The 24,048-nt window shown below is 41.1% G+C and overlaps 1 protein-coding gene and 1 long non-coding RNA gene across 2 annotated transcripts in view; one reads left to right on the forward strand and one right to left on the reverse strand.

Annotated features, from left to right (window-relative positions):
- Nucleotides 1–17,679, reverse strand: part of fancl (FA complementation group L) — a 44,281-nt gene extending 26,602 nt beyond the window's left edge. The window contains exons 1-7 of the mRNA XM_034681899.1: nucleotides 17,328–17,679; nucleotides 16,289–16,347; nucleotides 16,105–16,165; nucleotides 15,532–15,588; nucleotides 15,138–15,235; nucleotides 4,206–4,302; nucleotides 522–590 (exon numbers count right to left, since the gene is read on the reverse strand). Coding sequence (XP_034537790.1) covers nucleotides 522–590; nucleotides 4,206–4,302; nucleotides 15,138–15,235; nucleotides 15,532–15,588; nucleotides 16,105–16,165; nucleotides 16,289–16,347; nucleotides 17,328–17,414 — 528 coding nt within the window. The 5' untranslated portion in view covers nucleotides 17,415–17,679. The remainder of the gene's footprint in view (nucleotides 1–521; nucleotides 591–4,205; nucleotides 4,303–15,137; nucleotides 15,236–15,531; nucleotides 15,589–16,104; nucleotides 16,166–16,288; nucleotides 16,348–17,327) is intronic.
- A 921-nt stretch (nucleotides 17,680–18,600) lies between these two features.
- Nucleotides 18,601–24,048, forward strand: part of LOC117811096 — a 103,942-nt gene continuing 98,494 nt past the window's right edge. Inside the window, exons 1-2 of the long non-coding RNA XR_004630931.1 lie at nucleotides 18,601–18,664; nucleotides 20,641–20,724. This is a non-coding gene — a long non-coding RNA (uncharacterized LOC117811096). The remainder of the gene's footprint in view (nucleotides 18,665–20,640; nucleotides 20,725–24,048) is intronic.

Raw genomic sequence — 24,048 nt, forward strand, 5'->3', positions numbered from 1 at the left:
CTACGAGACAAACAAACTGGTTGAGTTGCAAAAATGCCTCTTTGGCAAGTCCTTCCATTTGTACCACGATAAAGTGAAGAAGGTAAAAAAAGGGGACAGATATTGCAGTTCCCAGTCTTTGAGAAATGTTTAGACTGTGACAGCTCTGTGGCTTACAGACACACTGCCTTCACTTGTGAGAGGGTGTCAGACATCAGTGTTTTAAAAGTCTTATTAAAGTTTTTTTAATGCCATCTAGTGTTTGGTAGACATGACTAATGAAGTAAGATTATCCTGCTGGCAGCCAGGAGACAAGCTGTAATGGCTGCAACATCAGAGTTACATTCACAGCTCTCTGTCACTTACGGGTTCAGATTTCCAAATGTCTAAAAGTGGTGGAGACAGGATTTTTACAGAGACAGACTATAGTATTCCTTCAAAGCAACCAGACCTTATTGTTAAATGAGTAGTTTTACCATGCAGAACATAGAACATGCTTGTTAATTGACACCCTGTAGTTTAGTTTATTTGTGCGCACATACCTGAAGTGTCCATGTTACAGCCAGAGGGATGGGAAGGTCAGCTGAGCATTCAGGAGCTTCTGCAGGGTGCTGCGGGTTTAAAGGATGGACAGTCATGTAGTTTTAAATGTAAAAGATAGTTGATCTGAATATCTGATGAAACAAGGACTTCATTCCAGGTGAGTTGGTCCTGAAAGAAAAGCTTAAAAGTGGTGCCCTTTATAGAAACATCTATTTCCCCTCCTTTCATGTTTATTTGTCAGGTGTTGACAGAAACTGGTTACTTATTAATGCTTTAGGTTGAATACATCATTTCTTTTGAATTTCCAGTAAATAATAGTGCAGCATCAGAGGACAACTTTCCCATGCAGCCAAGAGCTCCTCAAGCTCCTCAATAAGAGACTTTCATCAGCACTTATGAGCCAGATCTCCTCCTTGTTCACCTTCACCAACAAGCTACTTTCCGTCCTTCCCCTGAGCTCTTCCTCCCTCACTCCCCAGCGATCCAAGCCCCAACACGCGTCCGTGCCAGCGCTGCCTCCTCCCTGGCTGTGCCTGGTGAGGGATGACCTGGCGCTGGATCTGGCGGAAGCAGCTGGAACGCAGGAAGGACTTCAAGCTATTTTTACCCCGTGCCAGAGGGGTGAGGAGGGCCAGGTGGGCAGGTGGGCTCAGAGAGGGGTCCCACCACCCTCCCTCGTCTCTTGTGGATGTCATCTGGGCTTAGGTAAGCACCAACTCACCCTGCCACTCACTCACTACGCCAGGAATACACAACCACACAGGGAGACACCTGTACTCCTGCCAGCTACACGCATCAGGTTCAGACACAAAGAGATGTGTGGCTTTACTTCTACATGTGGAAAAGTTACTTTTTAAAGAACAGCTCAATCTTGAATCATTTTGAAACCCACCAACATCCCTACTATTGCACAATTCTTTGGGTTATAGAGAAGATAAAAAAAACTATACACACATTTTGAGTCTGATCAGCAAGCACTTCCTCTCCTGAGTTTATGACTGTATGACCTGTTGAAAAAAGTTGCCTCCATGTTATTACACCAGTGAAGTTTCTTGAGTTTACTTCTCATGCATATGAGAGATTGGAAAGAGGTTTGGCCTAACAGTAAAAAGGTGTGCCCCATGTACTGTGTCGACTGTCCCCGCTGCAGTAGTTGCTGGTTTGAGTATTGATCTCTACACTTTGCTGCACGTCATCCCCCACTCTCCACTCCCCACATTCATGTCTCTCTTCAGCCGTCCTATCCTCATTTCTTTGATTTGATTTTTTTTGGCAGTACTTGTTTTAGCCACAAGAAGCAGTCTTGACTGACTTACTCATCATCTGTGTTTTCTTTCAGGTATTTCAATATATCTGTGCTTTTAAAAACACAAGGTAGCTCAGTGTTTGTGTGTATTCTCTGAAATACATGAAGCCGTTTATAGTAGGATGTACATTAGTATATAATTTTAATTGTGCTGTACTCTGCTTAATTTTCAGGACTTAAACAATATCTAATCTGCCTCATCTCATTTATTTTTGTCTGTATGTGTCTGCTTCTTTGATGACACCTCTCAGCAGTGCATTTTTCAAAATGTCCCTCTCATGTTTAGAAATGCGTCACTCACATTTCTGTCGTAAGAGCAGCTGAGACCTTTATATACTAAACAGCTGTTTTTTTTTTGCTTTTTTTAAAGTGATAGTTTTGGGCATTTTTGCCTTTAATAGATAGAACAGCTGAAGAGAGACAGGAAATGTGGGGAGTAGAGAGTGGGGAAAGACATGCAGCAAATGGTTGAGGCCATGTGTCGAACCTGGGACCATACATGAGGACTGTAGCCTCTGTATATTGGGCGCACGCTTAAGGTAAAGGTAAACATACTTCATTAATTCACATCGGGAAAATTCTATTTTTTCACTCGTGTTCTTTTTTGGTCATACTACACACACATAGTTCGATACATACAATCATGCACAAACATGCTCTGGACATGTATTTAGGAGAGATGTCTGAGTGAGGAGGCTGCCATCAACTAGCGCCACCAGAGCAGTTGGGGGTTTCCGTGCCGTGCTCAAGGGCAGCCTCAGCAGTGCCCAGGCGAATGGACCAGCACCTTTCCAGCCGCCAGGCCATTTGCCAAACTTCGTCCATACTGGGACATGAATCGGCGACCCCCAGTTCCCAAGCCAAGTCCCTATGGACAGAGCTACTGCCACCCCAAACTGCTAGGCCAACGGTATCCAACCAAACAACTGTATAAAGTAACATACGGAAGTGATCCAAAACTAAGACAGTTCAGTGCAGCTTAAAACTATGACGTTACACTCAAATGTATTTACAGAAGGGATACACCAGCGTGCAGGCACCATTTGCTTACTTCTTACTTGTTCCAGTGGTTTTGTAAATATACTGTATATTTACTCACTAGTTTGGTACATTTTTTTTTCTTAAGATACACTTATTTATGGGGGGCGCCGGTGGCTTTGCAGTCTAGGCGCCCCCCATGTACAGAGGCTATAGTTCTCGTCGCATTTACAGCATGTCTTCCCCCTCCCTCCTGTCTCTCTTGAGCTGCCCTATCAATAAAGGCAAAAATGCCCCAAAAAATATAACAAATAAAATAAATAAAAGCACTCATTTACTTTTAATTACTAATAATTTGATAATTACAACTTTTACATGTTCTTTTTTGTATTATTTGCACTGTCCACTTTGCTGCTGTAATGCTGTAAATTTCCCCATTGTGGGTCAAATAAAGGATTATCTTATCTTATGTTTGCTTCCAGAGACGATTACTTTCTAATTTATCTCATTTCCGACACATCTTTCCTAAACCATCAGCATACCATGAATGGAAAGATGCTTGAAGGTTAACATGAGGCAGTAACGTCTGATTGGAGTGACATTCTTTACTAGCATCGTTTCACTGGCCTAGTGGTTCCTATAAGGGGGGGCAGAAGGAACTCATGGGGACCCTTGAGCCAGTTGAAGGAAGGTACCTGCAACTTTAATTCAACAATAACTGAAAATGATCCCACTCTGAGATCTGGTTCACTCAGCCATCTGGTCTACATGCATCAATCTAGAAACTCAAATCAAGCGAAGCCATCACGTGCCTGTATTTGTGAAATACTCCGTCACCTCTCCTCTGACAATTTTCAGATGTGTGACATGCAAACATATCAGACACCCTGCTACTCCACCGAGCTACATTTACCTTTATCTACAGTCGGTAGAGGTTGTGCAAACCCCCCTCCCTCACCCTCAGCAGCGAGCGCAGACAGCAGCTATGCAGATGAGTGTGGGAGTATTGGTTTTCCTTATGCGCAGAGGAAGGGTTTCCAGCACGCTGAGGTCTGTGTGGAGATGTTTTTATCTGTGCTACATCTCATTCACAGTGGGTTATCATGTCTCTCCACACCCTCTCCAGTTTGACCTAGATTTAGGGGTGCAGATGTAAATCACTGATTTGCTATCAGCAAATTGAACATCCCATATGCGGTTGGTGGAGTTGGCCTGTTTGGATTTGGATTGGCTGCAGGTCAACATCAAATTGTAGAGTTTTCCAGTTGATGGTGGGTAATTTTCAGAGTGAAAAGTACTTACAGTAAACTGTGTGTGTGTGTGTGTGTGTGTGTGTGAGTGTGTGTGTGTGTGTGTGTGGGTGTGTGCGTGTGTGTGTGCAGCAGCGAGTGTGTCTTACCTTCGACTTGAGTTTAATAGTGAGGACGTGCTGCCTTCCAGAGGAATCCTCCGCCTTTAGTTTCAACGTCCTGAACTCTGTGTCTATGAAGAGCAGCCTGACGAGAGACACACACAAACACACACACAAATACACAACACACGACATGATAAATCAACATGGGCACACAGAGAAGGGTACACTTAACAGGGTAAACTGACAACAGCCATCATCCTTCATTAATCACGTCTGCTGAGAGCAATATTGAGACATCAACACTTTGGATTTATCACCCTGTGTACAAACACAGGAACATTACATCAGGATACAGCTCAGTACTAGGAACATACAAAACGCACAACATGATTTTCTTCTGTAAAGACAATCTTTTTTTGATGCTTCAGTGGAGGATTAACTAATTAAATCACACTTTAATGCTGAGTCAGCTCAGAAACATCATGGATTTAATGCTTCCTGTAAGAAAACACAAGAACGGCAAGTTAGCTTGACTACTCCTTAACATCGGACTTCCACCAGATCCGTGTTCGGAAATTTCAATCCCCGGATTATTACCCACAAGCTGCATTTTCCGAACGCAGCACGAAAAAGGACCGCCTGACAGGTGGAGACATGTGACCGAGGTTTTCCTGCATTACTGAATCAAGGATTCTCCTCCTCCTCTCCTCATCTATGTTGTTTTTATTGTCCTCTGAAAACCTCTGACCTGTTGACTCCAGGCCTGGCTCCGCTCATCATGACGGTTTGTTGTTGTAGTTAAGTGAAATACGATCTAGCCTCAACAAGAATTGTTCCATTTTAAATATTTAGCGGATGTTTTAGTTTTCTTTTGGTGTCTGACTTCCTGTCCTGCTCCATCTGCTCTGTTGAGATTGATGCGTCGTGCTCCAGCATCCGGCGAAAATAGAAGTCTTTCGTATCTGATCCAGAGGGCTCTGGCATGCCGGATCAGAGACCCAGCCAGAACACAAAGGAGTGGATCCAGTGGAAGTTAACACACTGACTAGAATGGAAACCTATCAACTCCGGTGCCGTGACGGATCAGAGACGGACCGGACACAGATCTGGTGGAATTGGGCTGTTATTTGTTGTCAACTGAGAGCCAAATGTGCCATTAAGCCATTGTACTGGGTCACAATTTCTAACCCAAAGTTGGGTCAAAACCACCCAACCTATGACCCAGCAGATTGAACCCTACATTTGGGTTATATCGGAGACGGATCGGACAGGGATCCGCTGGAATTTGGCCGTTAGAGTACAAAAACGGATTTCTTTCATATATTTATTTTTTACAGACAATTTTAAACATTTTTTCCCCCGGGGTGAATACACTAAAGATGTTTTTCAACGTGGTGCCATATTTATTTCCATAAATAACGGCCAACGTGGTCAGTCAATAGACGGCTCAAGTCCAGAACCTTCAGGTAGATGATGAACTAGAACTCTGTGCCGTCCCCCATCACTCTCACTCTCTCTCTCTGACTGAACCGGCAAATACACAAACAGGGAAATGTTATTAACAGGGGAAATATCACCATCTGTTATTTCATCCTGACTGACAGAAGTTAACGTCTGACGAGTTTTCAGAATCAGTTCCATAGAATCATCTCGGCTCCCCTCAGTGAGCGAGTACAATAGCCTGCTAATTAGCTCATGGGGGGAGATAGTGAACACTGAGTTTTGTAAGGATCAGCTGCATGACATCATCCCGTGGATCCAGTGAGCCTCACATGTAAAATAACCATCCGCATGACTATCTCTTTACGCAAACCATCAAATTCGGTATTTTTAACCTTTTACGTCCCAACTTTTGGGAGTTGGGGTTGTAAAAGTGTTGATAACTTCAAGAACTGCACGTTGAAATGCAGTAATAACACCATAACACCAAGTTTAGTATAAACTTCAGGGTCTTTAGTAGTCACAGGAGTCCGAGTCCAGCCCTCGTAAAATGATGTGTCTCCTGGTGACCTTAGCAAAGGTTTACAGTTTCAAGCTTGAGTCAACCTGTAAATCAGAGCGCCTCCTCACTGAGCTAATTATAACCTATTGAGGCTGAGGACAAAACACTGATCTGGCCCGAGCACACACCAAGACGGCTGTCAGATTTACTGCTGCACACTCCAAGGGAGTCACTTCCTCCCCCTCTGGAGTCCTTCTCTGGTCGACTGAAGGCCCGGAGACAAAAGACTGATCTGAGACAAAGGATTTGGACGGTCCTCCTCCAGATTTACAGTACATTACGATGGACGCTCTGTGCCGAGGCTGACATGGGCTGTATATCTGCCAAGGATTTATGGAGTGTGTTAGAGAGGAGTGATGTGAGCAGTGTGCTCAGGAATGACATACACACTTAGGGAAGTGATGGAAGGACGGTGTATGTGGAGCCTGATTCATAAAAACGTCTGCTTCAAACAAATGCAATCAAACGTGTGCGAAGGGCAACGCGTTTTAAGTTCATGAGCACATCAACATCTACAACTCATACACACTCAATACCATGAAAACACCAATTCAACTGTGGCTCCCTCTGTTGAATACAAACTGATGCATTTTCTACCAGCTATTTCACAGACTACCCCTCTTCACAATCTCACTAAACACTCTGCCCTGTTTGAGAAATACTAACCTTAAAGAGGTGTCAAGTAGGGACTTTTTGAGGTGGAAATCTAGGAAAAAAACAAGGAAATCTAAATCTAGACTAGCTTTCAGGTAAGAAAACACTCAAAATGTATTAAAAATGGCTCAAAACAGGATTACAGTCTATTGTAAACAATGTCAAATTGGTTCGCAGAGTGTGGCCAACAACAGCAGAGCTAGCACCACCTGCCTTGGTCCTCATATATGTTAATGTCCACATGCCTGCGCTGGTTACACATCGCTCTAGTCGAGGGGTTACCTCAATTTCCCTGATCAAAATACTGCCACACCACGCTGCACTACAAGATGTCTTCTGTGCTTGTTTACATCAAGGTAGTACAGCACTTTCACAGTACTGCAGCTGCCATTAACATATGATAAGCATTTCAGGCATTTGAGAAGTAAGGGATAATGTATGGTTAGCAGGTAGTTATGGAGAGGAGAATCGTGTTAGCTGTTGCTAATATTGCTCGACAGGATGCAATATGAAAATGGCATGCTAACCAAAACTAACGTTTTAGCCACATTGTTTTGATGCTAACGGACGCTAACGGTTTAACTCACTGTACGGTCTGTGGTATCAACAAGCAGAAGCAAAATGTGCCGGATCTCTTTTCTGTGGATTGATTTGACATGACGTGTGATCAGTTTGACTCTGGCGTCGCTCATGTTAGTGAAAGTTAATAACCGCTGTCAAGGGGTTTCGACCAGCATCAAGCATCTTACACAGCCGGAACGCGAGTAAGAAAGCCGAGTAATAATAAAAGATTTAATACCTCAATTAACTTTGCAGTAATTCTAGTGCCAAAAAATATATATTTCAGAGAGCGTGTTCACTTTGTTAAAACTCCTGTTGGAAATTTTGGTGTTGTGACAATTTTTGCGCCCCCTGTAAAATAAGCTGGAGCATAATTTATTTGCTCTGTTGCTCCTTGCTGATCTTTTCCTTGAAAGTCTTTCCAGTCTTTTATCCATCTTTCCGTTCAGTGGCTTAAACATGAGTCTCAATGAATCTTTGGCACAGTCAATTTTTAAAAAGGCTGTTTTGTCCCGCCTTGTCCGACTCTTACCTTGCAGCAGGTGTCAGGCATGTTAAATAATAACAGATGTAATCTATCTTAATGCTAATAGTTTTGTTTGGTTAGATAAAAAAATCAACACTGATTGCAGTTATTGTCATTAACAGATAAAAACTTCTCACTGGGGCTTTAAATGAGCAGACTGCAATAAAATAAAGCTCAAAATAAACACGGAGCTGATAAAAAGCAGGTTAAAATGTGTATTTGTGATTGTATAAAGAGAAGACATGTCGGACCAGTTCTCAGTTCTGACCATTTGTTAAGGCTCAGGGGTTTACAAAAAGTAGTCTCATGGCTGCATCGCTTAAACACACATTTCCATCTCGTCTCCTCTGAGCTCTCACGCTCAGGATAGCAGGGACGAGCTGCAGCTCCTACTTGGCCATGATGGAAACAGCGTGACAGTCAGAAGTCCTGCTGGGAAGACTGATGAGAGCTTCCCATTTGCAACTCAACAGCCAAGTGAGCTGCTTCCAGACCGTGCACACCACGCACACTGGAGCTTGTGAGCTGGTGTGTGTGTGTGTGTATCTCTTATTTTTGTGCCGACAAAGTGATTAATGAACAACAAGATCAACACATGTGTAGTGCTTGTGTGTGGGGCATTAGAGATCCACATAATGGCACACACAAGTTAAAGTAGAGGATGTTGAGGACGATGTATGGGGCTCGCAAAAAATCAACACACGTACAAATCATGTGACCAAAGTTGTACAAAAACACACTTATATCATGAGGCACAGACACAACTGAATATTAATTAGCTTAGCATTCAGTCTCACTAAACTAACCAGGTCAATGTCATTATTTACTACAACTAAGTGCGTACATCCTAACACTACCTGTAACCCAGGCGTTGTCCAAAATGCTTTGGTGCAGACTGCTTTGAAACAGCAAACAGGGAAAGCAGTAAAGGGCATTGATCACAACAAATCCAGTTAGCCAACTCCTCATAGCAGGAGCCGGAGAAGCCCCAGGTGTTAGCTCGTCCTCGGTCACCTGCCTGCTGCTGAATTTGTTAATCAGGTTGGTCCGCTCCAAGCTCCTTTACACTCTTTATGTTTTCTAGTCTACACCTTATGAAGGTTAGTTTTTCAGACGCTTCTGAATTCTAAGTTGCCATACTTGTGGTCAGATGTGCCTCTTTTGAGCGGTACTGGAGTGTACAGAAAGGGCCAGTCATGTTAGAGAGCAGGGCACAGACAAAAAGCTGCGCAGAGAACATTAAATCCTGTTCATAGCCATTTAACTCTTTTAGCCAGCAAAGCCCTGGTTGTAGAGTTTCTCCGTCTAAAACTACTTCATCAGAGCACATAAGACTTTTTGATAATCCTGCTTCATTATCAGACACAAGTACGAAGCAAAAAGAAAATGATCAAAGAAAATAAACTCCTCCTAGTTGATAAATTCCTTCTCACTGCCTCACTTTACCAGCAGAGCTCTAAACAAAGACACTTCAGGGTGAGTGATGAAAATCAAATTGTCAAAATGACACAAACTCACACAGTAAAATTCAGCACAAAGCCATAACCATATAGTTGCAGATAATCTCATTTGACTATGTAGGTCATGTAGAGACATCCGTATAAGAGAGACACTATTTCAGGTCAGTTGAAAACTTCTCACTGTGCCTTTAACTCCATTAATAGGCAGCGAATGCAGCAGTCTTGGGTACAGACTAACTGTACTAGATACATATATATAACTAGGTTCGGGTACAGAGACCAAGTTCTAACTTGAAACCGGTTCCTTATTTCTGAGATTTGTGGATAGGTTATGACACGTGCATTTGGGTTCCTCCTTTCAGTTCCTAACATCGACATAAATCTCAGGATCAAACCTCAGTGAGAGTTTTACTTACCTGCCAGGACCTCGTGTGTCAGTGTAACATTACATCATGTGACGCAGCACTTCAAGAAAATCGTGAGATGAGGATATTGGCGGACTACAAGAACCGATCTAGAGTTTGGTTAAGCTTCGCTAAAGATGATAATGACACAGCGAGGGAAGAAGCACGTCTGTTATAACATTTACTTCCTGAATTAGGGGGAATGCTCTGTCTTTGATGTGCTGCGGTCATCTGGTCATGAAAACGCCCCGCCGCAGATGTAGTAATGTCTCGTCACAAAACACAGCTGAGCTCACGTTCACATTTACAAAGAGATAAAGAATCATGTCGACAAATAATTCAGAGAGAGCTCCCCTTCACCCCTGGTTCATACCATAGACCGTATAATAAATGGAAGTAGTATCCGTGACGTCACCCATCTGTTTCTGAAGCGCTGTTTTGAAGCCAAACGTTGGCGGGAGCCATATTGGAAATGCTGAACTCAACCTAACGTCTGTTGAGCTAGTGTGAGGTAAAGAGGCGGGCTTTGAACCTTTTTGCTAACAGCTATAGAGTGCCCACCTGTCAATCAAGCCAGCCATGCCCTTATTTAGGCAAAGATCGTAAGCTTAATATCTCCAAAAGAAACGAGTTACAAAAAAGTTCACCCCCCGTAGAGTGTGTGTTGATAGAGAAATTAGCTTTTCAGACACAAACAGTTTTTTGAACCAAGCTGTAAACATGTTTATTATTGCTGTAAAGGTCGTCTTTTTTGAATGGGTGTGTATGTGGTTTCTGGTGTTTCTGGAATCAGGAATCGGTTAAATTGAAACAGAACCCAGCCTTAATATATCTTTGATAGCTATGAGATGCCTCCCAGCTCCTCCCTGCCATCCAAATATGGTCACTTGAGGCTACACAAAACAACGTGGTAGTGGTTAAAAAGCAAAACTTGAGACGTAGAAACAGCAGTCCAAAGACCAAGTGGTGACAGTTCTTTTGTAAATGGTTAGAAAGCGTAATCCCTAAGCCCGGGGCCTGACTGACCCGACAGAGCCCTGCTGTCAGAGAGCCTCTATAACTGGCCTCAGAAGAGCAGCAACACAGTGTGACAGAGTGATAACACTGCGAGAAGAAGAGATGTCGCCCTGTACGTATACCGAGAGCCTGTGAACATGAAGTGCCAGCTGTGCCCGTAATGAGCCCCGGAGCTTCCGGGGCCACGTTCTGAGGCCATGGAGTGATGGCGGCTGACCTACTTGACCTCATTTTCCATTAATTAACATGTGGTGTGCCATCTTCAGCCAATTAAGATGACCACACTCTCGAAATGGAGACACGGCGAGTGAGGAGAGTGAGAAAGACTCACTTACCTGGCCCAATCAGCAGACAGAATTACAGCTGAAAACCCCTGGTGGCTATTAGCACGGCCCATACCAATTAAGACGCTAAGCGAATCTCGAGTGCTTTAGAGATTGAGGCCCACTGTGTATAATGCCTCCTAACCGTAACACGACACTGAAAATGATGTTGGTCCCATTTCCAGCATAAAGCATACCTTCACCCCCCCTTCTCCTATTAAAACCTGAGAGTCTTCAATTAGAGCCATTTGCATTTTGCTAATATCATAATTGTAGCTGCGGTCATTAATAGGAAAGTGGAAAATGAGTGTAGTAGTCAAGGCTTAATCCGAGCTGGGGGAGAATAGATATCTCCTACTAGCCCCCCCTCCTCCTCTTTCTTCTCTCCTGACGAGTGGAGACGGCGTTATTAGCCGGGCCTGTCATCATGCGTGGGCTGAGAGTTATTAAATGTGACCTGGATTTAACTATAACTCAATAACTAAAAATAAGGAAGTCATTAAGAGCCATTTGTTAATGTAGAGCTGTGTTGTTGCAGGCTCTCCAATTGGTTTAGACTGCTGGGAGGAATACGAGGAGTGCTCCATAAAGCCGTTTCAGAAGCAGAGGATTCTAGACATATACAAACCTCTGTTTGTGAATCTATCCTCAGGGGAAAAGACAAGGGAGCGGTAAACATCTATATCACTAACATAATATTTTTGACCCACAAAAAGCAAAACCTACAAATTCTTTTTATCAGATTCAGAGAGGGAATATCTGGACCATCAAGAACGATCTTCATCATCAAGCAAATTACTTCCCGAGTATCCTGGGACCATGAAAGAGGGAACATTAACACGCTGTATATCAAAGGAAATTATCATTTGATTATCACTTAATTCTCACTGTGAGCCAATTTAAACATCTTTATATTAAGTGGCCATTCACTCAGTATCATTGCAGAAGCAGTTTATTGTTGCATCATTGATTGTAATTAGATCTACAGTTTATCTAAAGGACCGGGGGTTTACGTTAGCCGGTATCATGTGTAGTTGTCCACTCTCTGTTGATCTTAAAAAAACGAGAGGAAACAGCCGAAATACGCCCTGTGATAGGTTGGCGACCTGTCCAGGGTGTAACCTGCCTTCCGCCCGAAGTCAGCTGGGATAGGCTCCAGCCCCCCGTGACCCCTAATGGGAAAAGATAATGGATGGATGGATGGAAAGAGCCGAAATACGACTTCTGTCAGAGAAAGATGGCCAAAAAGTGACTGCATACTGAAGGCAGGAGAAAAGTTAACGATCAATCTGAGTGTGATATGCACGAGCAAATCCACAGCACCCGAGCAAATCCACAGCACCCGAGCAAGGCATCAATCAACATTACGGTCTCCAACAAGTTGACCAGAAAGAAGTCCAGAAATATGTTTTCCACAATGAGTGACAGGAGGGACGGGGGTGACTCTGTTGCTTTTGCTGGCTTTACTTAGATGGAAAGAAATGTTGAAATAGGAATGTAAAGAAACGTATTTTCCTCCTCTCTTAAGGGATATTATACTGCTTTAACAAGTGCGTTTAAACAACAACACCAAAAAGTATACAGTGAAATGTTAAAACAGCTACATAACTCTACATGTCCGGAAATAATGTTAAATGATTATATTAACAGGGGTCTCTTTCCCTCCACTTCTCAGTGCAACACGATAGCATTGACGCTAGGGATGGGTACCTTTCATATTTGAACCGATACGGTACCGATACCCGGTACCAGGGAATCGGTAGCGGTACTCAACGGTACCGGTACTCAACGATACCAATTTTTGGTACTTTTGTGTTTTTATGTGGTAATAAATATTAATTTAAAAAAATCTCAAATTTGTTTAATTTAACATATTTATTTAATTTAACATGAAATGAACAGAAACAGGATTATATAGGTGATTAGATATATTAGCTGACGTGCTCGTGGGTTCTAATTGCTCTTTCAGGAGTTTATCAATGAACACACGTGAACGCCTGCGGACGGGAAAAGTCAGTTCTCTGTTTCTTTATAATAACAGGACACACAACTTACTTGTTGGGCATTCACGCACACAGGAACAGTTATAAACAGGGCAGGTAGTCTGAGTGAGAGGGTCAGTCTCAACCATAGACTGTATAAAATAAACGAAATCTTCCTGCAGCTCTGTCTCGCGGTGAGTGCGTGCGCCCGTCAGCTGCAGGCTCTGTTTGGAGAGCTCCCGCGCAGCTGTAGAGAGCAGAGACGTCCCCCGGTCAGTCTCTGACTTAATTACAGGGCTAAAGTATGGAACTCGCCTCCTCTTCCACTCCCTCACAGTCACAGGGATGCGTTCAGGTACCGAAACATGGTACCGTTTGATTTTACGTGAGTCGGTACTCGGTAGTACCGACGGAATTCGGTCGGTACCTATAAAAGTACCGAATTCGGTACCCATCCCTAATTGACGCAATGTCTCACAGTGAATAATCAAATTACAAATTAAATCAAGTAACTTATAATGTCAAATGTAAATTATTGGGTTATAGGGCCTGTGTATTTTGTTTTTTATTTATGGTAATTCAGGTTATTGGACATATAAGGCCACTCAGAGAAAATGTCCAATAGTTGTTTTATATGGCCAGAATTCAGGATATGTTAACACACAAAATTGCAATTAAAAAGAAAGTCTAACATAAATTCTGTTAAAGAATCCCTTGAAAATAATGATAGTACTCGTGAAACTAGAACTAGAAGATACACAGTGCCAGGATTTTGGAGTTCAATAAAGTTCAAGTAAAAATCTACCAATATTGACATCTGTTACCATATCATGACATCAAACATCACCCCTGGGCATCAAAGATGGTTGATTTTATCATTTTTGATTTTGAGCTGGTATGGAGAAAGTCACTGAACATGTGGTCATTAAAGGGCGTCGATCATTAGTCAGTGCTCTGGAGATTCCTATCAAAAGTCTGTGGGTTGGCACTAATCGAAAATATATCTATTTTCTTCTCATGAGTCTGTAACAGACATACATGATGTATGTGCCTCTATTAGATGCTTAGAGGACCCAACAAATGTTAGTGTTTGTAGAAGTTTGTGAATTAGTTAGCAGTGCACTGGCTTTGACGGGGCGGAGCAGAGACACTTGGCAGGCAGGAAGAGGCGTGACTTTAGCTGCGTACAAACAAAGTCCAACACATTCCTGTGTGTTTGTGTGGACATCTTAAGAAGTGTTAAGAGTGAAATGAAAAAAACAGAAAATTGATTTTCAGTTTTGCTACTTTTTTTACTTTACTGACTTTACTTTATGTCAATGCTGTTCCCTGTCTCTACGTGATTCACACGCAGTAGCTTCAGGTTGAAAATAGTGATGTCTATCTATTTTTTCATAAGCTTCAGGGGTTTTCAACATTCTATTGACACGTAAAAACGTAAAACACATTGACATTGTATTGTTTTAAAGCATGTGGTACAAGTATTGATGTATCAATAATTTTAGCAATAGCCTCTCATGAATATGTTCCTCTGCCAACCATTTAAGCTGCCGCTTACATATCTTCTTTTTCCCACACAGTGAGTTACTGTGGTTTGGAGTTTGAAGGGTTTTAAAATAATGTATTATCTTTCAACAAATACAATCCACAGTATCAGTTTGATGATAAAACAGGAGAAGTTTCACTGCTATCATTTCCAGGAAGAGCCCTGTACTACAGACAATCTTTTTTCTGCGTTTCTCTAACAAGCAAGACATTAACAAATCCTCTTTCTTCAGATCCAACAGGTATGTCTGCCTTTACTTTGTTTTGTTTCACTTTTCTTTTCTTCCAGTATTGATGTTGGGATAAAGTGTCGGTTTGAGTGACCATCTGTTAAAAGCCACTTTCATGATGCATTGTGGGATAACTTGAGTCCACTGAACTGTGTTTAATAATTCTCACAGATGTTTGAATAAATTGGCAAACACTTTAAGTTTGATTATTTAGTGAGTGGTGAGTGTTTTATGTAAGGACCTCAGTGTTTGAGGTTCCTGGAGGTGACTTACTTGTCCCAGCCGAGCGTCTCCATCTCGGAGATGAGCTGAGAGTAGTACTGAGGAGGCGGGATGGAGCGGCACTCAGGGCGTGTCTTCAGACACACTTCCTGTAACAACAGAGAGAAGGCTTTTTATTCCAAGCTCAGATAAACTATGAGCATGAAAACACTGCTGCACCGCTCTGCACTTCATAAATACAGCAGAGCTGAATCAGGGCCAATAAGTCACATGCTTCTGTTTGGTGGCAAGCAGAAAGGCTGTTACACTTTCCATTAATCTAACAGAATATACATGTACATGTGTGCCTCATAATCAAGACTATTGATAGAGCCTGAAGGTTCCTATTCATAAAGCAACAATGTCACGGTGACCGCGCTAACCACTGTGTCATCCTCCTCCTTACCAAGACGGTCTTCAGCTCCAAAATGAAACTGACAAGATCGGCCGACTGCTGCAGCCTCTGTAAGAAGTCAAACAAGAGAGAAAAGACATCCTTGAATGGGAGGATAATGAAGTGACAGTGTCTATTTTTCCTCTAGCCAGCCATTCAAATCAAACACAGTGTTTGTGATTAATGGGGGCTGCCACCAGCTTTAATAATTAATGATAGCTTAAAGGCTGTGAAAATAATGAACTTTGCAGCCCGGGGTGAAATATCAATCTCATCCAAATAACCCTGAGGGGCCACATAACAAATAGGGACATTTTCCAGGCGATGTTAATTAAACAGTGAAAAAATATTTTTCTCTGCTTGAGAGTGAGGGCCAGCCGGAGTGCTGACAGAGAGCACGAGAAGGACGTCTGGCACGGTGCAGGAAAACACAAAAGGAGCCAAAATGACACAACAAAAAATGTTAATCTCAGAAGAATCAGCCTAATTGCAGTCAGTGCAGACAGATACAAAACAACTAAAAACACAAGGACACTAACTCCAGGCACATATGACACATTGGTTTGAGCTACATGAAGACTTTACCTGTTTCACTGTGTGCTCATATCCACGCAACAGGTGTTTTAGCTGCCAGCAGCAGTGCAGCCTAGAATAACAGAGAAATATGGAAATTATGATTATTAATTTATTTGCAAAAAGAGTGCAAGTTCAGTCAACATACAGTCTCAGCTTTATGACGTGTTAAACATGGTGAGGTGTCAATATCTACCTGGCTCGCTTCAGTTGTAGGTCTGGTGGAAGAGCGATTCTCACTCTGAAGTCTCGTTCCTGTGAGAAGACAAGAAGACTGTGAATGAAACACACTCAGCAGTACGATGAGTTGTTCAAACAGTCAAAAGTTAAGCGGACATCCATACACACATTTTACTTACTCTGTTTCCCCATAATAACCTGATCATTTCAGGTGTTTCCTCCAGATCTCCACTTAACATTGGATGATTATAGCTTTTATTCTTAGAGTGGCAAATGCACAGATGAAATCTAGAAATAGGCTTATTTTACCTCATTTGTTGGATAGAAAGATAACTATTGTTTTGTTTTCAAGATAGCCAGAAAATGATCCTGTCTTCAGGAGAAACAAGCTTTGTTATCTCCAGACAATGAAATATCTATTAGAATAAGAATACCGGTTTGTGACCCTGAGTAATCAAGTAAAATCTTATAAAATCACATAAATTAATTCATCACAGGGAAACAGATTGAGTAAAATGCATGGATGCATGTCTATTAAAAGCTTCACTGATTAATGTCTCCTAAAACTGACATGAGGGGGAAAGTCACGTGACTGCCAGACTCCACTTAGAAATTATCAATTTACAAATAACCTGTTTATTGATGAATGTACACATGAGGTATAACATGAGTCTGCATTACATCTAAAGCAACAGTATCAGCTCTTCAATTCGGCATCAGCCTTACATAGAGAGATGCATGTATTAAATAGAAACATCAACTTTTGAACAGCTTGCAGTCACAGTTTGGAGACAGCGTGACACGACGTAAAGTAGGTGTTGAGAATACACGTGGGTAATAAAATATGGCAAATACAGCATTTTAAAAAGTGTATGGAGATAAAACATATGCCGAAATCAAATTCAGCATGTAAAGAAGTGTTAAATGGTTAAAGTCATGTTTTATAAAGTATGCAAAGGTGTCAAAAGCAATATAAATATAAATTGTTACATTGTTTAAAGTAGTTTGGTGAAGCCTTGTCATAACATCAGAGCACCGCTGATACTCGATCTTACCTGCACAGTGATGAATCCGTCGTAAACTGTCTTCTCCTTGTTTACAGGTAAGAGCAGAGGGTTTTCTGTAGTCAGTAAACTCTCCATGTCAACTTTAAATTACTCAGACTTTCACACAGGTGTCAAACCAGGAGGCTGGCTGACTTAGCAACGTTAGCAAGCCAGACAAGTTAAACTAGCGACGATTATACAAAAACATGTCAATCTGAAGCCTAATTTAAAAATATGAACTCGGATGTGTCAGCTAAGGTTGCTGTTTTAACCAAAAAATCACTCAGTTTCAGTCTGGACCCACTTCCTAAACTCTGAGCCTCACATCCCGCCATGGAAAGCAAAACACGTGACGTCACATAGCTGCATTCGAGGGCCTACAAAAAAATGGATTTCCGACTAACACACTTTTCAGTGTGTATTTTGATGTCACATTAGACTTATTAAACACATTTTACTGTCTACTCATTTCGTGATATGCTCATGTATTTAGCTGCAGTAATGGCAAGGCCTGTTTATTCATTTTTGTACTACATAGAACACTTTGATAAGGTATGATTTCAAACTCATAAGACTATTGTGTTCCCTACATTGTGCCTTTGAAAGTCACATTATCTGTGAAAGAATAACATAGAACTAACTTTTGCTTTTCACGACTTTTTTAATTACAGTCTATGTTCACGACACAGACATGTTTTTATATATGTAATACCAGTCTTTCATCATCACGCACTTAACTTTGTTCTTCAGTTTCTTTTGAAACTAGAAGTTGGGACTGTGCTTTAAAATTACTCTAAGATTAATAATAACAAGATCACCTCTGCTATAGTATGCCATACTCTGATGTCAGGCACAAGCAGAGGGAACTAACTAACCTCTTGCCTGAAGCTATGAAATTGCAATTAAGATAAGAAATATACATTTAATTTCATAACAAAGACACACGTTGGTAATGTGATCACATATTTCAGCAGTCATACATTTCATACACTTGATGGTAGAGAGAGGCACATAATACAATAAGTGGTACGCACATTCAAGTTTTTAAAGAGTTTTTTTTACTGTTCAAAGTGGATTTTCGGTGTCCATGTTTCTTTTGCCTGTACAGTTATATACAAGTTTGAAAAAGAAATGTAACTTGTGTGTTAGTGCTTTAGTAAGTTACAATATGAGACCATATACTTGAGACTATCTTTTCATTCAAAGATAATTATGAAGGACTCATCCTCAGAAGTGATGTGCTCAATAAACTACCCAAGCCATTATGCTTCATGTAACAGCCAGACGTGAGAAGACGTTCATATTCATCTGCAGCCTTGACGAGCTGGATGTTGAGTAGTATTATGGTAAGTTTCACATTTTTTTTCTATTTCATGTTTCAAGTTTGAATGTTTTATAAAAGGCCTTGTAAAAAAAAAAGGCTTATAAGTTGTCTTAACCTTAAGGACTCATTTTGTTCAGATTCTGGATATGTAGAATTGAACCATATTTACCATTTTTTATCGTTTGAGCTTGATTCAGTTTTGGTTTGGAAATGGACCATGTTAAAGAAAACTGTAATTTGAAGTTGTAGACTTTATATTTAGAGAAAACTTTAAAGAGGTTTTGAAGTTGTCTTGCTTTGATATATGAGTTTATAGTGATCAGTTTTGCTTTAACATAATGAGTTGCACTCACGGGGTACTTTTTATTTACTTGGCTTAAATGTCTTCAAAAGATGAGGAAAACCTTCAAGACTGCCTCATCTAGTGGACACAGAAAGGAGACATAGTGTTGTGGGATAAGGTGTTTATCAGCATAGGGTCTTACATCAGCAAAGGCTGGCATGGTGAGATGATATTCCATGACATCCACTCAGAAGAACATTTCAGTTGGATGTAAGTATTTATATGAATTTTAGGGTAATATTTGGACCACTTTTGGGGTAGTTAAAGAAGCTGTAGACAAGAAAAATGACAAACAGTTATATTACCTTGCAAATCTGACATACCTTTTCACATTCAGCAGTTACATGGAGCTGAATTGGTCTTCATTCTGTGCTTTTTCTGGAAACCTCATGAGGTCAAAGTCACTGTGAGGAGTTTCTAACTGATTTTGAAGTAGTTTCATTGTTTTTGACTGGAATCTCTGAAACCTGGTCTTTGCTCAGTAAAACAGAAAAATGGCTAGGAATGCTTCACTGCTCTTTGAGGACAAATGACTTAAACTGTGCTTTAATTAAGTTATTCAGACATTTGCTGGGACACCTGAGCTCACATCATGACAGCAGGGTTGTGGCAGGTAACGTCAAACCGGTACAACTGCTCACTCTATGTAAGCTAATGGTAATAAATCAGACATAGTTTTGTCGTTACATTACCATAAATAATTATAAGTATAGCTACAAATGAATACATGACCTCATCTCTGCATCATGCAAAGAGTTGTACTGAACAAAGAGAAGTATTAAAAAGTAGATCTGTATTCCATCCATTGGCTTCCACATTAAATTCCCGCTTCGGAAAGAGCCTCATTTTGTACCACAGTGGGTGATGGTGCTCATGGGAAACGCAGTCTTCATCCCGGTCAAACAGATTTTGCAGAAAGGGTAACCAGTATCAAGGCAATATTAAAACTCCTCACAGTGCCCTCCTTTTTTGCTCTGTTTTTGGTCCCCACCAACTATTTAATAATAATAATAATAATACATTTTATTTATAAAGCGCTTTTCTAAAAACTCAAAGACGCTGCACAAAGGATAAAAACATCATATAAAACAACAGAATAATAAAAACATGAATAAAATACATTTAAAAGCAATCATACGTTAAAAGCAATTCTAAACAGGTGGGTTTTGGTGAGTGATTTGAAGGTGGACAGGTTGGGGCAGTTTCGAATGTTAAGTGGTAAGGCGTTCCAGAGGGTGGGGGCGGTGACAGAGAAAGCTCTGTCCCCCAAGGTTCGGTGCTTGGTGTCAGGTGGTAGGGAGAGGAGGTGGGCGTTTAAGCAGCAAAATACTCTTATCAGACTCAGTAGACACATGCACACTTTGTCTGTCAGATGTTTTGTGTCAGTCAGGTGAAGTTAAAAGTGGTCAAAACATCTTTTGTGAGAAGAAACAAAGATCAATGTTGAATGTTATTAAAATTGTTGAACTCAAAGGGCTAAAATCACAACAATTAGCTGAAATTACTAAAAAGCTTCAAATGACCTGCAGAGCCGATTACATTTCTGTGGGTAAACTTAACAACATCTCTCACATTGTCATTTTTATTGTTGACAATTAATATTGATCCTGTCTTAAAAAAACACAGTTTAAAGGTCTGCATGTTGTTCCCTTTAGTGGCAAAGAGCAGTGATTACTACAGTAGCAGGGGAGGCGCTCACGTACCTGTGCGACCCGGGATCAGCTTGAATTGAACTACAGGTATGTTTTCTTCCTCTCAGATCCGAACAGCTCTCTTGCTGGTGCTTTTGACTGTCATGGACTTTTCCATTTTGTCTTGATTGCACACACATTTTCATCAGCTGTAGAAGAGCTCTCCCTGGTAGATCAAGAATTGCATGGTGTGACCCTGCTTGTAAATTTTCAGGTGATGTTCAAGCAATACCAAGTTAAGAAATAATGATAATCCTGTGAATGTAAGGGCTTTAATCAGTTGTCAACAGGATCAACCACCTTTATATTAACTTATATGGCACAAAAAGAGACTTTACAGATATTATGTCACTGAAAGTCTGTGAGAGTGTCAGTTTAAGAGGACAGGCTGATTTGTAAACTCTTTGCATCTTGGGTTTGACTGGAAAACAATGACATGGACACCTTATGATTCTGGCTCATGATTATTGTGAGATAACTTGCATCCATGAGCCCACCCTCAAAACCAGCATGCATAAAATTGCCTCAACATATGGATAATGGAACTCCAGAGATACAGCAAATTCCCATTTTAATCCAATCAAAACATGATTACAACTAAAGCACACTCCAACAATGCACACTTGTCCTTCACTTTCCTTTGGAGCCAGTATTCACTCGTGGAGCTGTGAGGAGAGAATAGGAATGTGTGATTATACTGTACAGAGCTGGTGAGGGGAGTGTGCCAAAGCGTGCATGCCACACAATGTGCCTGGAGAGATTGATGTTTTTGTCATCCACCTGCTTCAAAGCTGTAAAAAAGCCGGCTGATGCAAATAGAGAAACCTAGCCAGGCAGGCTCACAAACAAAAGAGGGAGAACCTCACTGCTCCTCTTTTGCACATCTGTTTTGGAGGAATATCTGAGGTTTCTGTTGTGACGCACACTGGGCTCAAATGAACACTGAATCTGAGGCTTCAGTCTGGGAGTGGGTAAGTGTTGAATGCCTCTTTTTGTTCTCGGAGGGAAATGGGAACAATTTAAGGTTTTTTGGCTTTTTTTGAATGCGATGCATCGGCACAGTGGCAGTGGGAGAGGGGAAGCAGCATCCCTCCCTCTTTCTCTCTCTCTGTGTCTTTCTCTTTGGCTCGCTCTCTCGTTTTCTTGTCATGGAAAGCAAATCTGCAGGCGTGCTGCACGGCCGGCTTTAATGGCATTCCAGTTGCAAAAAGGGCGTCAAAATGTAGCATCAGAAGGATAGCAGAGGGGGCAGATGCGTATAGGTGGTGAGCTCGCTGTCGTCTTCTCTCTCTGTCTCTCTCTCTCTCTGTCTGTCTGACCGCTCTCCCTTCCGCTGCCTCCAGCGCCGGGCTCCGTCTGGGAGAGGAATGATCTATGGTGCTTTGTTTATCACTGGCCATGGTCACTTCTCTGGAATGCAATTGGCTGGAACTACACCGTGTGGGTCCTGCACCCTGCGTCTCTCTCTCTCTCTCTCTCTCTCTCTCTCTCTCTCTCTCTCCCTCTCTCTCTCTCTCTCTCTCTCTCTCTCACTCTCTCTCTCTCCCTCTCTCGCTCTCTCTCTCTCTCTCTTTGAAGCAAGACATGAGCAGGGGTGCCTTGTCCGACGTGCCTTTTTATCTCTCTCTCTCTCTCTCTCTCTTTCTCTCTCTCTCTCTCTTTCTTTTTTCCTTCTTTGTGGCGTTTTGCATGTATCTGAATGATAATGGGACATATTGTTCCCTGGACCGGTGATTGATTGAATGGCTTGACATTGACTGTGTGCATGCCCAGCTGTAGATTGCATTGTGTTTTTGCCCTTTTTCAGAACATTTGGAACATGTACTTTATCTCTCTTATATTTTTATCTTTTTGATGCATTTTTCATGTTTCATCTGAATAATATATTGTATGATTTCTAACCACAATGGGAGGGTGTGCAGCTTTTGTAATGTCATTTTTTATCTCAAGACATGAATTTCCACATGCAGATTTTTCCTGCTCCTTTAAGAAAAAAACATCTTGATTTGTTTTATGAAGGAAACATTAGAAATATGCACGTTTGTCAAAAAATGAACACGAGTGGAAAATCCTACCTGACACACATTCTCTCAGAAACTGCAATTTTCTGTCCATCCAAGGGAATGATGATTACAGCATTTTATACCCACAGTCATCCTTTCTTTCTTTCATTCTTTACTACAGATCATTTCTCTCTTTTCTTTCTTTCTTTCTTTCTGTCTTTCTTTCGTTCTTTACTACACATCATTTCTTTCTTTTCTTCCTTTTTATCTTTCCTTTTCTCACTCTCTTTCTTCCATTCTTTCTGTCTTTCATGCTTGATTTTTTTTTCTTTTCTTCCTTTCTATCTTTCTATTTGCTCTCTTTCTTTCTTCCTTCCTTCCTTCTTTTTTTCTTTTCTGGCTTTTTTCTATTTGCTTACTTTTCTTCCTTGCAATCTTTCTTTTTTCTCTCATTCTTCCTTTCTATCTTTCTTGTTTGCTGTCTGTCTTGGTTCATTTCATATATTTTTCTTTTCTTTTCTTTCTTTCTTTCTTTTCTGTCCTTTCATTTCTTAATTTCTTTATTTTCTTAATTTCTTTCTTCCTTCTTTGCTTCCATTTCTGTCTTTCTTCATTTTCTTCATTCGTTACTTCCTTTCTTTCTTCACTTCTTTCTTTTCTTCCAATCTATCTTTCTTTCTGTCTTCCTTGTTTCTTAATTTTTTTCTTTCTTAATTTTTTTCTTTTCTTCCTATCTTCCTTTTCTCCCTTATGTTCTTTTTGTCTTCCTTTCTTTCTTTTCTGTCTTTCTTTTTTCTGCACCTGAAACACTGCATAAATAATTGATGAAATCCTCTTTTCTCTCCTTTAAGTCGTCTTTGTTCATACTGTCCAAATTAGAACTTTATTAACTCCATCTATTTTGACTCCTTTTCTTTTTTAAAAGTGTTTGTTGGTTTTATATGAAACCAGGTTTTATAATCCGGCACATGCTGACTTGGCAGCTTTTTACGTTTTTGCTGATTAATCATCTCTTACATAAATTACATTCAAATGTTGTTTCTTTTTAAAAAGACATATCAGACAAAGCAGGCTCTCCAATGTTTGTTTTGGTGTGTGTGTGTGTCTGAGTGTTTTCAGATAAGTGTGTGTGGTGTGTGAAGTCTTAGCCGTGGATTACAGGCCTCACTGATAGGCTTGTATCCACACTGCTGTCTGACATGAGTTGATGGGATTACAGGAGGCGGGTTTGTGTCCTTCTCCCCCCAGCCCACCCTGTCCCTCAGAGGGTGGAGGAGGCGTGAGGTGAAGCAGGGGGTCACTGTGTGTTGTGTGTGTATTTGCACTAGTGTCATCTTTTTACCATTATGTACTTTTAAATGTATCATTC

Source organism: Notolabrus celidotus, chromosome 4, assembly GCF_009762535.1.
Source record: "Notolabrus celidotus isolate fNotCel1 chromosome 4, fNotCel1.pri, whole genome shotgun sequence".
Lineage (NCBI taxonomy): Eukaryota > Metazoa > Chordata > Actinopteri > Labriformes > Labridae > Notolabrus > Notolabrus celidotus.